This window comes from Taeniopygia guttata, chromosome 30 (assembly GCF_048771995.1).
Source record: "Taeniopygia guttata chromosome 30, bTaeGut7.mat, whole genome shotgun sequence".
Lineage (NCBI taxonomy): Eukaryota > Metazoa > Chordata > Aves > Passeriformes > Estrildidae > Taeniopygia > Taeniopygia guttata.
The window spans coordinates 581,954-596,309 of NC_133055.1; the positions used below are offsets into that span (position 1 = coordinate 581,954).

The 14,356-nt window shown below is 48.6% G+C and overlaps 1 protein-coding gene across 3 annotated transcripts; it reads right to left on the bottom strand.

Moving 5' to 3' along the window:
- Positions 1 to 1,600: 1,600 nt before the first annotated feature.
- LOC140681014 (uncharacterized) lies at positions 1,601 to 13,401 on the bottom strand. Of its 3 annotated transcripts, XM_072920087.1 has the most exons (9): positions 13,368 to 13,401; positions 13,212 to 13,293; positions 11,841 to 12,053; positions 10,318 to 10,377; positions 7,840 to 8,229; positions 7,253 to 7,445; positions 4,976 to 5,121; positions 2,934 to 2,995; positions 1,601 to 1,822 (listed from the first exon to the last, which is right to left on the bottom strand). In XM_072920087.1, the coding sequence occupies exons 2-9, from the start codon at positions 13,261 to 13,263 to the stop codon at positions 1,622 to 1,624; spliced, it is 1,317 nt and encodes a 438-aa protein (XP_072776188.1). In that variant the 5' UTR covers positions 13,264 to 13,293; positions 13,368 to 13,401; the 3' UTR covers positions 1,601 to 1,621. The 3 variants fall into 3 exon arrangements, with proteins under 3 accessions (XP_072776188.1, XP_072776190.1, XP_072776189.1); XM_072920089.1 differs by lacking the exon at positions 11,841 to 12,053; XM_072920088.1 differs by lacking the exon at positions 13,368 to 13,401 and having other exon boundaries at positions 13,212 to 13,344.
- Between the last annotated feature and the right edge of the window lie 955 nt (positions 13,402 to 14,356).

A 14,356-nucleotide genomic window follows, 5' to 3' on the forward strand; every position in this document is an offset into this window, starting at 1 on the left:
CCAAAAAATCCCTCCCCGAGCCCCTCCCCGCGGGGGCGGCTCCGGCCGCGCGTGGGCGACGCGACAGCGACAGACGGGACCGGGTGGGGGACGGGCGGGGACACCGGCGATGTCCCCAACCGGGTGGGACAATGCGGGGACAGCGGCGATGTCGGGACAATGTCGGGACAATATCGGGACACCGGCGATGTCCCCAACCGGGCGGGACAATGCGGGGACACCGGCGATGTCGGGACAATGCGGGGACACCGGCGATGTCTCCAACCGGGCGGGACAATGCGGGGACACCGGCGATGTCCCCAACCGGGCGGGACAATGCGGGGACACCGGCGGTGTCGGGACAATGTCGGGACAATGTCGGGACACCGGCGATGTCGGGACAATATCGGGACACCGGCGATGTCGGGACAATATCGGGACAATGTCGGGACACCGGCGATGTCGGGACAATGTCGGGACACCGGCGGTGTCGGGACAATGTCGGGACAATGTCGGGACACCGGCGATGTCGGGACAATATCGGGACACCGGCGATGTCGGGACAATATCGGGACAATGTCGGGACACCGGCGATGTCGGGACAATGCGGGGACACCGGCGATGTCGGGACAATGTCGGGACACCGGCGATGTCCCCAACGGGCTGGGACAATGCGGGGACAGCGCGGTCACCTCCCCCCAGTGCCACCCCGCACCCCGGGGTGCTGGAAAAGCGCCCGGAATTGCAGAGGGTGTCACCTGCAGCCTTTATTGGTGTCACCTCCCTGTCCCCTCCCTCCTGCTCCTCCTGCTCCTCGCCAAAAACTCCCCGGGGATTCCGTCCCAGTCCGTCCCAGTCCGTCCCAGTCCATCCCAGTCCGTCCCAGTCCGTCCCAGTTTTATCCCAGTCCGTCCCAGTTCCGTCCCAGTCCGTCCCAGTCCGTCCCAGTCCATCCCAGATTTTGGGTGAATTCCAGACTTTTGGGGTGAATTCCGGGATTTTGGGGTGAATTCCCGGATTTTGGGGTGAATTTCGGGATTCTGCAGTGAATTCCCGGATTTTGGGGTGAATTCCGGGATTTTGGGGTGAATTCCCGGATTTTGGGGTGAATTCCAGGATTTTGGGGTGAATTTCGGGATTCTGCAGTGAATTCCCGGATTTTGTGGTGAATTCCCGGATTTTGGGGTGAATTCCCAGGATTTTGGGGTCAGCGATGTCCCAGTATGATCCCAGTTCAATCCCAGTACACACACACTCATTTATTGTGATTTTTTTTCCCCATTTTGGGGTGAATTCCCAGATTTTGGGGTGAATTTCGGGATTCTGCAGTGAATTCCCGGATTTTGGGGTGAATTCCAGGATTTGGGGATGAATTCCCAAATTTTGGGGTGAATTCCAGGATTTTGGGGTGAACTCCCGAATTTTGGGGTGAATTCCAGGATTTTGGGGTGAACTCCCGAATTTTGGGGTGAATTCCGGGATTTTGTGGTGAATTCCGGGATTTTGGGGTGAATTTCAGGATTCTGCAGTGAATTCCCGGATTTTGTGGTGAATTCCCGAATTTTGGGGTGAATTCCCAGGATTTTGGCGTCAGCGGTGTCCCAGTATGATCCCAGTTCAATCCCAGTACACACACACTCATTTATTGTGATTTTTTTCCCCATTTTGGGTTGAATTCTCGGATTCTGGGCGAATTCCCGAATTTTTGGTGAGTTCCCGGATTTGGGGTGAATTCCCGGGATTTTGGGGTCACAGGGGCTCCTCGCACACCCAACTCAGCGACGTCCCGCAGGGAAACTCGGCCCGGAGCCCGTCCGGCCCCACGGCCCCACACTTCTCCCAACTGCCCCAAAAAAAGGGAAAAACGGCTCAGGATCCCAAAAATCCCAAAAATCCCCAAAATCCCCCAAAATCCCAGCCCAAATCGCAAAAAAATCCCATAAACAACCCCAAAAATCCCACTAAAATAAAAAAAAACCCCATAAAAATCCCATAAATGACCCCAAAAACACCTCCAAAAAAATCCCATAAGTGACCCCAAAAATCCCATAAATGACCCCAAAAATCCCAATAAAAATCCCAGAAATGAGCCCATAAATTCAGTTTTAAAATCCCATTAAAAATCCCATAAAAATCTTATAAATGACCCCAAAAACCCCATTAAAAAATCCCATAAATGATCCCAAAAACCCCATCAAAATCCAAAAAATCCCATTAAAAAAAATCCCATAAATGACCCCAAAAATCCCATAAATAACCCCAAAAATCCCATTAAAAATCCCATTAAAATCCCATAAAACATCCCATAAATAATCCCAAAAATCCCATAAAAAATCCCATTCAAATCCAATAAAAATCCCATAAATAACCCCAAAAACCTCAGAAATTACCCCAAAGACCCCATTAAAAAAATCCCAAAAAAATCCCATAAATGACCCCAAAGACCCCTCCAAAAAAATCCCACAAATGACCCCAAAAATCCCAATAAAAATCCCATAAATGAGCCCATAAATCCCATTTAAAAATGCCGTCAAAATCAAAATCTCAAAAATGACCCCAAAAACCCCATAAGTGACCCCAAAAACCCCATTAAAAATCCCATGAATGATCCCAAAAACCCCATAAAAAAAACCATAAACGACCCCAAAAATCCCATAAAAAATCGCATTAAAAATCCCATAAATGACCCCAAAAACCCCATAAATGATCCCATAAATCCCATAAAAATCCCATAAATTACCCAAAACCCCATTAAAAAATCCCATAAATGACCCCAAAAATCCCATTTAAAAATCCTATTAAAATCCTATAAAATCCCATAAATTACCCCAAAAATCCCATTAAAAAATCCCACAAATTACCCCAAAAACCCCATTAAAAATCCCATAAATCCCAAAAATTCCAAAAAACCCCAAAATCCCCAAAAACCCCCAAAAAACCCCAAAATCCCAAACCTGGATTTGGGGTCGCGGTCGTGGATCCAGGAGGGGCCCTGGAGCTGGGCCTGGACGTGGAGCTGTATGGACCAGTACGGACCAGTATAAACCAGTATGGACCAGTATAAACCATTATAAACCAGTATGGACCAGTATGGACCAGTACGGACCAGTATGGACCAGTATAAACCAGTATAAACCAGTATGGACCAGTATGGACCAGTATAAACCAGTATGGACCAGTATGGACCAGTATGGACCAGTATAAACCATTATAAACCAGTATAAACCAGTATAAACCAGTATGGACCAGTATAAACCAGTATGGACCAGTATAAACCAGTATGGACCAGTATAAACCAGTATAAACCAGTACGGACCAGATGGACCAGTATGGACCAGTATGGACCAGATGGACCAGTATGGACCAGTATAAACCAGTATGGACCAGTATAAACCAGTATGGACCAGTATGGACCAGTATAAACCAGTATGGACCAGTATAAACCAGTATGGACCAGATGGACCAGTATAAACCATTATAAACCAGTATGGACCAGTATGGACCAGTATAAACCAGTATGGACCAGTACGGACCAGTATAAACCAGTATGGACCGATATAACCAATATAAACCAGTATGGACCAGTATAAACCATTATAAACCAGTATAAACCAGTATGGACCAGTATAAACCAGTATAAACCATTATAAACCAGTATGGACCAGTACGGACCAGTATAAACCAGTATGGACCAGTATGGACCAGTATAAACCAGTATGGACCAGTATAAACCAGTATGGACCAGTATAAACCATTATAAACCAGTATGGACCAGTATGGACCAGTATGGACCAGTATTTATGGGATTTAGGGGGGATTTGTGGGATTTATGGGATTTGGGGATTTTTTTTGGGGGATTTTGGGGGGATTTATGGCATTGGGGGAATTTATTGGATTTCAGGGGAATTTGGGATTTTTTTTTTTTTTTTTTTGGGATTTTTGGGATTTAGGGGAGGATTTATTGGATTTTGGGGGAATTTGGGATTTTTTATTTTTTTTGGATTTCTGGGATTTAGGGGAGGATTTATTGGATTTCGGGGGAATTTGGGATTTTTTTTTTTTTTGGGATTTCTGGGATTTAGGGGAGGATTTATTGGATTTCAGGGGAATTTGGGATTTTTTATTTTTTTGGGATTTCTGGGATTTAGAGGAGGATTTATTGGATTTCAGGGGAATTTGGGGTATTTTTTTTTTTTGGGATTTCTGGGATTTAGGGGGGATTTATTGGATTTCGGGGGAATTTGGGATTTTTTTATTTTTGGGGATTTCTGGGATTTAGGGGAGGATTTATTGGATTTTGGGGGAATTTGGGATTTTTTATTTTTTTGGGATTTCTGGGATTTAGGGGAGGATTTATTTGATTTCGGGGGAATTTGGGATTTTTTTGGGGATTTTTGGGATTTAGGGGGGATTTATTGGATTTCGGGGGAATTTGGGATTTTTTTATTTTTGGGGATTTTGGGGGGATTTATTGGATTTCGGGGGAATTTGGTTTTTTTTATTTTTTTGGGATTTTTGGGATTTAGGGGGGATTTATTGGATTTCGGGGGAATTTGGGATTTTTTTTTTTTTTGGGATTTTTGGGAATTAGGGGAGGATTTATTGGATTTCGGGGGAATTTGGGATTTTTTATTTTTTTGGGATTTCTGGGATTTAGGGGAGGATTTATTTGATTTCGGGGGAATTTGGGATTTTTTTATTTTTGGGGGATTTTGGGATTTCAGGGATTTAGGGGAGGATTTATTTGATTTCGGGGGAATTTGGGATTTTTTTTTTTTTGGGGGATTTCTGGGATTTAGGGGAGGATTTATTGGATTTTGGGGGGAATTTGGGATTTTTTATTTTTTGGGATTTCAGGGATTTAGGGGAGGATTTATTGGATTTCGGGGGAATTTGGGATTTTTTTTTTTTTTGGGATTTCTGGGATTTAGGGGAGGATTTATTGGATTTCGGGGGAATTTGGGATTTTTTATTTTTGGGGATTTTGGGATCTCACCTTTTCCTCGGCACCGTCGACCTCGAGCAGCTCCGCCCCCAGGGCCCGGCAGAAAATTCTGGAATTCTCCCAGGAGGCGGCGAGGTCGGAGAAGAAATAACAGGAATTCCCAAAAAAAACCCAACCCCGCGAGCAGGGCAGGAAACCTGGAAAAATCCCAAAAAAATGGGGTCGGAATTGGGGAAAATCCCAGAAAATTTGGGGTCGGAACTGGGGAAAATCCCAAAAACATTGGGGTCGGAATTGGGGAAAATCCCAAAAAATTTGGGGTCGGAATTGGGGAAAATCCCAGAAAATTTGGGGTCCGGATTGGGGAAAATCCCAGAAAATTTGGGGTCGGGATTGCGGAAAATCCCAAAAAATTTGGGGTCCGGATTGGGGAAAATCCAAAAAAATTTGGGGTCCAGATTGGGGAAAATCCCAAAAACATTGGGGTCGGAATTGGGGAAAATCCCCAAAACATTGGGGTCGGAATTGGGGAAAATCCCAAAAAAATTTGGGGTGGGGACTGGGGAAAATCCCCAAAAATTTGGGGTCCGGATTGGGGAAAATCCCAAAAAATTTGGGGTCGGAATTCGGGAAAATACCAAAAATTTGGGGTCAGAACTGGGGAAAAATCCAAAAAAATTTGGGGTCCAGATTGGGGAAAATCCAAAAAAATTTGGGGTCGGGATTGGGGAAAATCCCAAAAATTTGGGGTCCGGATTGAGGAAAATCCAAAAAAATTTGGGGTCGAAATTCGGGAAAATCCCAAAAATTTGGGGTCGGAATTGGGGAAAATCCCAAAAAATTTGGGGTCGGAATTGGGGAAAATCCCCAAAAAATTTGGGGTCGGAATTCGGAAAAATCCCAAAAATTTGGGGTCGGAATTGGGGAAAATCCCAAAAAATTTGGGGTGGGGATTGGGGAAAATCCAAAAAAATTTGGGGTCAGGATAGGGAAAAATTGGGGAAAACTTGGGGAAAATTGGGAAAAGTGGGAAAAATTGAGGAAAACTTGGCCAAAATTGGGGTAAAATGGGTAAAATTAGGAAAATTGGGGGGAAAAAATGGGAAAATTACAGAACATTGGGAAAAATGAGCGTAAATCGGGGAAAATTCCGGAAAAATGGGAAAAATGGCGGGGGGAATTGGGGAAAATTCCAAAAATTGGGAAGAACTGAGGAAAAATTGTTGAAAATTGGGAAAAATTGGGAAAATTAGGGAAACTTTGGGAAAATTGGGGAAAATCTGGGGGAAACTGAGGAAAATTTGGGGAAACTGAGGAAAATTTGGGGAAACTGAGGAAAATTTGGGGAATTTGAGGAAAATTTGGGGAAACTGAGGAAAATTCAGGGGGGGAAATTGTAATTATTCTGAAAAATTGGGGAAAATCTGGGGAAACTGAGGAAAATGAAGGAAAATTGGGAAAATTTGAGAAAATTTTGGGAAATTGGGAAAATTTTGGAAAAATTGGGGAAAATCTGGGGAAACGGAGTAAAATTTGAGGAAAAAATTGTAGAAATTCAGGAAAATCGGGTAAAATTCAGGAAAATTTTTGGAAAATCAGGGGAAACTGAGGAAAATTTGGGGAAAATGGGGAAAACTGGGGAAACTGAGGAAAATTGGAGGAAAAATTGTAGAAATTCATGGAAATCGGGAAAATTCAGGAAAATTTTTGGAAAATTTGGGGAAACTGAGGAAAATTTAGGAAAACAGGAAAATTTGGGAAAACTGGGGAAAATTTGGGGAAACTGAGGAAAATGGGGGGAAACTGAGGAAAATCTGGGGAAACTGAGGAAAATGGCGGTACGGTGAGGAAAATGGCGGTAAAGATCTGGGCAAAATGGAGGAAAAGGGGGGGAACTGAGGAAAATGGGGGAAAACTGGGAAAATTTTGGGAAAATTTGAGAAAATGTTGAGAAATTGGGAAAATTTTGGAAAAATTGGGGAAATCTGGAGAAACTGGGGAAAATTTGGGGAAAATGAGGAAAATTTGGGGCAATTGGGTAAAATGGTGGAAACTAAGGAAAATTGGAGGAAAAGTTGTAGAAATTCAGGAAAATTTTTGGAAAATTTGGGGGAACTGAGGAAAATTTTGGGAAACTGAGGAAAATTTGGGAAAACTGGGGAAAATCTGGGGAAACTGAGGAAAATTTGGGGAAACCGAGGAAAATGAGGGTAAAAATTGTAAAAATTCAGGAAAATCGAGGGAAAATTTGGGGAAAATCCCAGTAAATTCAGGAAAATTTTGGGAAAACTTGTGAAATGTCGGGGGAACGGAGTCTGGCACACTCACTGGCCCGCGAGCAGACGTCCCTCCGCGAGCCGTGGGCCAGCCAGCGGCTCCAGTTGCCGGTGCCGCCGTAGAGCGCCGCGCGCCGCTGCCGCTCGTGGCCGAAGTTGAAGAAGAGCCCGGAGCCCCCCAGGGCCAGCAGAGCCAAAAAATTTGGGGTCGGGATTGGGGAAAATCCCAAATTTTGGGGTCAGGACTGGGGAATTACAAAGATTTGAGGGGAAAATTTGAAAAAAAATTGGGAAAACTTGAGGGAAAACTGGGAAAATTTTTGGAAAATTTGGGGAAACTGAGGAAAATTGGGGAAAATCTGGGAAAACTGAGGAGAATTTTGGGAAACTGAGGAAAATTTGGACAATTGGGGAAAATCTGGGGAAACTGAGGAAAATGGAGCGAAACTGAGGAAAATTTGGGGAAACTGAGGAAAATGGAGCGAAACTGAGGAAAATGGCGGTACAGTGAGGAAAATGGCGGTAAAGATCTGGGCAAAATGGAGGAAAATCTGGGGAAACTGAGGAAAATGGGGGAAAACTGGGAAAACTTTGGGAAAACTTGTGAAATGTCGGGGGAACGGAATCTGGCACACTCACTGGCCCGCGAGCAGACGTCCCTCCGCGAGCCGTGGGCCAGCCAGCGGCTCCAGTTGCCGGTGCCGCCGTAGAGCACCGCGCGCCGCTGCCGCTCGTGGCCGAAGTTGAAGAAGAGCCCGGAGCCCCCCAGGGCCAGCAGAGCCCCCCGGCCGCACGCCCAGCGCTGCAGCCGCCCGCCGCGGCACGGGCCCAGCCGCAGCAGCGCGCCCGCCGCCTCGGCGCTGGCCCCCGCGCAGCGGCCGCTGGCCGCGTGCCGCAGGAGACCCCCGGGCAGCCACTGGAAGAGCTGGGAGGGCGAGGAGGGGGCGCAGGGGGCCAGCGAGAGCCACGGGCCGGTGGCCACCACGCAGCCAGAGTGGTGCTGGTTGTAGATGAGGAAGGGGCTGGAGGCTGCGGGGGAAAGGGTTGTGGTTAGTGGGGGGGTGGGTGGCTAGTGGGGGGGCTGGAGGCTGTGGGGGAAGGTTGTGGCTAGTGGGGGGGTGGGTGGCTAGTGGGGTGGTGGGTGGCTAGTGGGGGTGGGTGGGCCACCAGGGTTTGGCTTGTGGGCAGCTGGAGTTGGTCAGTGGCCACCTGGGTTTGGTCAGTGGTCACATGGATTTGGTCCATGGTCAGTGGCCACTTGGATTTGGCTTGTGACCACCTGGATTTGGTCAGTGGTCACTTGGATTTGGTCAGTGGCCACCTGGAGTTGGCCCGTGGTCACTTGGGTTTGGTCCGTGGCTACCTGGAGTTGGCCAGTGGCCACCAGGAGTTGGTCAGTGGCCACTTGGATTTGGTGAGTGGTCACATGGATTTGGCTTTTGACCACCTGGATTTGGTCTGTGGCCACCAGGATTTGGTCAGTGGCCACCAGGATTTGGTGAGTGGCCACTTGGATTTGGCCTGTGGCCATCTGGATTTGGTCAGTGGCCACCAGGATTTGGCCTGTGGCTACCAGGATTTGGCTTGTGGCCACCTGGATTTGGCCAGTGGCCACTTGGATTTGGCCTGTGGCCACTTAGATTTGGCTCGTGGCCACTTGGATTTGGCCAGTGGCCACTTGGATTTGGCCAGTGGCCACCTGGATTTGGCCTGTGCTCAGCTGAAGTTGGCGAGTGGTCACCTGGATTTGACCAGTGGCTACCAGGAGATGGTCAGTGGCCACTTGAATTTGGCTTTTGACCACCTGGATTTGGCCTGTGGCCACTTAGATTTGGTCAGTGGCCAGCTGGATTTGGTCAGTGGCCACTTGGATTTGGCTTTTGACCACCTGGATTTGGTCAGTGGCCACCAGGAGTTGGCCTGTGGCCACGTGGATTTGGCCTGTGGCCACCTGGATTTGGTCAGTGGCCACTTGGATTTGGTCAGTGGCCACCTGGAGTTGGTCAGTGGCCACCTGGATTTGGCCAGTGGCCACCTGGATTTGGCCAGTGACCACCTGTATTTGGCCACTGGCCAGCTGGAGTTGGTCAGTGGCCACCAGGACGTGTCCTGTGGCTACCTGGAGTTGGCCTGTGGCCACCTGGATTTGACCAGTGGCTACCAGGAGATGGTCAGTGGACAGGTGACACTGGGACAGGTGACAGGGACACTGTGGGAGGGGACAGGTGACAATGGACAGGTGACACTGGACAGGTGACACTGGAACAGGTGACAATGGACAGGTGACACTGGGACAGGTGACATGGACACTGTGGGAGGGGACAGGTGACAATGGACAGGTGACACTGGGACAGGTGACACTGGACAGGTGACAATGGACAGGTGACAGTGACAGGTGACACTGGGAGGTGACAGGGACAGGGACAGGTGACAGTGACACTGGAGAGGTGACAAGGGAAAGGTGACAGTGGGAGGGGACAGAGGACAGGTGACACTGGGCAGGTGACATTGGGAGGGGACAGGTGACATTGGACAGGTGACATTGGACAGGTGACACTGGGCAGGTGACATTGGGAGGGGACAGGTGACAATGGACAGGTGACACTGGGACAGGTGACATTGGACAGGTGACACTGGGACAGGTGACAAGGACAGGTGACAGTGACACTGACAGGTGACAAGGACAGGTGACAATGGGACAGGTGACACTGGAGAGGTGACAAGGGAAAGGTGACAGTGGGAGGGGACAGAGGACAGGTGACACTGGGCAGGTGACATTGGGAGGGGACAGGTGACAATGGACAGGTGACAAGGACAGGTGACAATGGACAGGTGACACTGGGAGGTGACAGGGACAGGGACAGGTGACAGTGACACTGGATAGGTGACAAGGGACACATGAGAGGGACAGGTGACAATGGGACAGGTGACAATGGGACAGGTGACAGTGACAGGTGACAATGGACAGGTGACATTGGACAGGTGACACTGGGACAGGTGACAAGGACAGGTGACACTGGACAGGTGACAATGGACAGGTGACAATGGACAGGTGACAATGGACAGGTGACACTGGAGAGGTGACAAGGACAGGTGACACTGACAGGTGACACCGACCCGCTGTTGGTGGCGGCTCCTTCGCCTTCTCGGCCTCCAGGGCGGCCTCCAGGGCCGAGACTGAGGGGACATTTTGGGGACATTTTGGGGACATTTTGGGGACATCGCAACTCCCAAAATGTCCCCAAGTACCTCCAGAATTCCCCCAAAAACCTCCCTAAAAATCGCCCCAAAAAGGCCCCAAATACCCCCAAAATCCACCCCAAAAATTCCCTCAAAGTCGCCCCAAAATCCTCCCAAAAATCTCCCCCAAAATCTGCTCCAAAACCCCAAAATTCCCCCCAAATTATCCCAAAATCCTCCAAAAAGATCCTCCCCAAAACAGCCCCAAATCCCCCCAAAATCCTCCCAAAATTGCCCCAAAATCCACCCCAAAACCCTCAGATCCCCCCAATCCCCCCAAAATTCCCCAAATTCCCCCCAAAATCCACCCCAAAATCCCAAAATTCCTCCAAAATCTCCCCAAAAATCCACCCCAAAGCAGCCCCAAATCCCCTCAAATTCGTTTCCAAAATCCCTCTAAAATCCATCCCGAAATCCCAAAACTCCCCCAAAATTCTCCCAAAAATCCCCTCAAATTCCTCCAAAACCTCCCTAAAAATATCCCTTTAAAAAATCCATTAAAAATTCAAAAAAAAATCCTCAAAAAAAACTCAAAAAATTCCCCAAAATCCCCAAAATTTCCCTAAAAATATCCCTTTAAAAAATCCATTACAAATTCAAAAAAATCCTTAAAAAATCCCAAAAAATCCCCAAAATTTCCCTAAAAATATCCCTTAAAAATCCATTAAAAATTAAAAAAAAAATCCTCAAAAAAAACTCAAAAAATCCCAAAGAATCCCCAAAAATCCCCAAAAAATCCTCAAAAAATCCCAAAGAATCCCCAAAAATCCCCAAAATTTCCCTAAAAAATCCCTTAAAAATCCATTAAAAATTTAAAAAAATCCTCAAAAAATCCTCCAAAAATCCCCAAAAATCCCCAAAATTTCCCTAAAAATATCCCTTAAAAATCCATTAAAAATTCTAAAAAAAATCCTCAAAAAATCCCCAAATTTTCCCTAAAAATATCTCTAAAAAATCCATTAAAAATTCCAAAAAAAATCCTCAAAAAATCCCAAAAAATCCCCAAAAATCCCAAAAAAATCCGTCAAAAATCCCAAAGAATCCCCAAAAATCCCCAAAATTTCCCTAAAAATATCCCTTAAAAATCCATTAAAAATTTTTAAAAATCCTTAAAAAATCCGTTAAAAATCCCCAAAAATCCCAAAAAAATCCGTCAAAAAATCCTCAAAAAATCCCAAAGAATCCCCAAAAATCCCCAAAATTTCCCTAAAAATATCCCTTAAAAATCCATTAAAAATTTTTAAAAATCCTCAAAAAATCCGTTAAAAATCCCAAAAAAATCCATTAAAAACCCCCAAAAATCCCAAAAAATCCCAAAAAATCAGTTTAAAATCCCCAAAAAACCCCAAATTTCCCCAAAATGCCCCAAAACCCCCCAAATTTGCCCGTTCCCCACTCACTGCGCCGCGCCCCGAGCGTCCCCAGCAGCAGCAGCAGCGTCACCGCCAGGGCCACCAGGGCCACCAGGGCCACCAGGGCCACCAACGTCCCCCGCGGGGCCACCGGGGCGGGCCCGGGGGGGGAGGGGCGCGGCTTGGGGGGGGTCCCCGCGGTGGGGGAGGGGTCCAGGGGCTCGTAGGGGTCCTCGGGCGGGGGTGGCACTTGGGGACAGCCTGGGGGGGTTGGGGACAGCAGGGGTGGCATTTGGGGACAGGTTTGGGGACATCTAAAGGGGTTGGGGACAACCTTGGGGACAGCTGGAGGAGTTGGGGACATCCTTGGGGACATCTAAAGGGGTTGGGGACAGGACTGGTGGCACTTGGGGACATCTAAAGGGTTTGGGGACAGCAGTGGTGGCACTTGAGGACATCTGGAGGGGTTTGGGACAGGTTTGGGGACATCTGGAGGGGTTGGGGACATCCTTGGGGACATCTGGAGGGGTTGGGGACATCCTTGGGGACATCTAAGGGGGTTGGGGACAGCACTGGTGGCACTTGGGGACATCTAAAGGGGTTGGGGACAGCAGTGGTGGCACTTGAGGACATCTGGAGGGGTTGGGGACATCCTTGGGGACATTTAAAAGGGTTGGGGACATCCTTGGGGACATTTAAAAGGGTTGGGGACAGGTTTGGGGACAGCTTGGGGGGGTTGGGGACAGCACTGGTGGCACTTGGGGACATCTAAAGGGGTTGGGGACAGCACTGGTGGCACTTGGGGACAGCGCTGGGGACATCTAAGGGGGTTGGGGACAGCAGTGGTGGCACTTGGGGACAGGTTTGGGGACATTTAAAAGGGTTGGGGACAGGTTTGGGGACAGCTGGAGGGGTTGGGGACATCCTTAGGGACATCTAAAGGGTTGGGGACAGCAGTGGTGGCACTTGGGGACAGGTTTGGGGACAGCTGGAGGGGTGGGGACAGGACTGTGGCACTTGGGGACAGGTTTGGGGACATCTGGAGGGGTTGGGGACAGCAGTGGTGGCACTTGGGGACATCTAAAGGGTTTGGGGACAGTAGTGGTGGCACTTGGGGACAGGTTTGGGGACATCTAAAGGGGTTGGAGACAGGACTGGTGGCACTTGGGGACATCTAAAGGGGTTGGGGACAGCAGTGCTGGCACCTGGGGACAGCCACAGGGGACATCTAAAGGGTTTGGGGACAGCAGTGGTGGCACTTGAGGACATGTGGAGGGGTTGGGGACAGGTTTGGGGACATTTAAAAGGGTTGGGGACAGGTTTGGGGAGGTGACACTGAGGACAGGGAGGTGACATTGGGGACAGGGAGGTGACACCGAGGTGACACCGAGGTGACACTGGGGACATCGGTGGCCGTACCTTCCCCGGCTGCCCCGCCGGTGTCCAGCGCCGTCTCCACGTTCCCGTACATCGTCCCCAAATGTCCCCAAATGTCCTCAAACTGTCCCCAAATGTCCTCAAACTGTCCCCAAACTGTCCCCAAATGTCCCCAAATGTCTCCAAACTGTCCCCAACTGTCCCCAAAAGGTCCCAAATGTCCCCAAATTGTCCCCAAATGTCCTCAAACCGTCCCCAAATGTCCTCAAAATGTCCTGAAATGGCCCCAAACTGTCACAAATGTCTCCAAACTGTCCCCAAATGTCCCCAAAAGTCCCCAAACTGTCCCCAAATGTCCCCAAACTGTCCCAAAATATCCCCAAACTGTCCAGAAACGTTCACAAACTGTCCCCAAATGTCCCCAAACGTTCTCAAATGTCCCCAAATGTCCTCAAATGTCCCCAAACTGTCCCAAAATATCCCCAAACTGTCACAAATGTCTCCAAACTGTCCCCCAACTGTCCCCAAATGTCTCCAAATGTCCCCAAATGTCCTCAAACTGTCCCAAATGTCCCCAAATGTCCTCAAAATGTCCCCAAATGTCCCCAAATGTCCCCAAATGTCCCCAAATGTCTCCAAATGTCCCCAAATGTCCTCAAACTGTCACAAATGTCCCCAAATGTCCCCAAATTGTCCCCAAATGTCCCCAAACTGTCACAAATGTCCCCAAATGTCCTCAAACTGTCCCCAAATGTTCTCAAAATGTCCCCAAACTGTCCTCAAATGTCCCCAAAGTGTCACAAATATCCCCAGACTGTCCCCAGATGTGTCACAAATGTCCCCAAACTGTCCCAAACTGTCCCCAAACTGTCCCCAAATGTACTCAAATGTCCCCAGATGTGTCACAAATGTCCCCAAACTGTCCCCAGATGTGTCACAAATGTCCCCAAACTGTCCCCAGCTGTCCCCAAACTGTCACAAATGTCCCCAAACTGTCCCCAGATGTGTCACAAATGTCCCCAGACTGTCCCCGAGCTGTCCCCGCTGTCCCTCCCCGATAACGCCCTCAGGGGACACATTTGGGGACAGGATGTCCCCTCCCCTCCCCTCCCCCACCCCGTGGTGGCCTCAGTGTCCCCTGCCCCCCTCCCAAAGGAGGTGGCACCAGGGGGTGTCCCCAAAGTGTC

Excerpts from the sequence above, each read along its gene's own strand:
- LOC140681014 (XM_072920087.1), bottom strand. The coding sequence starts at position 13,263 with ATGTACGGGAACGTGGAGACGGCGCTGGACACCGGCGGGGCAGCCGGG. Across the intron at positions 12,054-13,211 it reads CGGCGGGGCAGCCGGGGAAG|GCTGTCCCCAAGTGCCACCC; the intron begins GTACGGCCACCG and ends CAACCCCCCCAG. Across the intron at positions 8,230-10,317 it reads GGAGCCGCCACCAACAGCGG|CCTCCAGCCCCTTCCTCATC; the intron begins GTCGGTGTCACC and ends TTTCCCCCGCAG.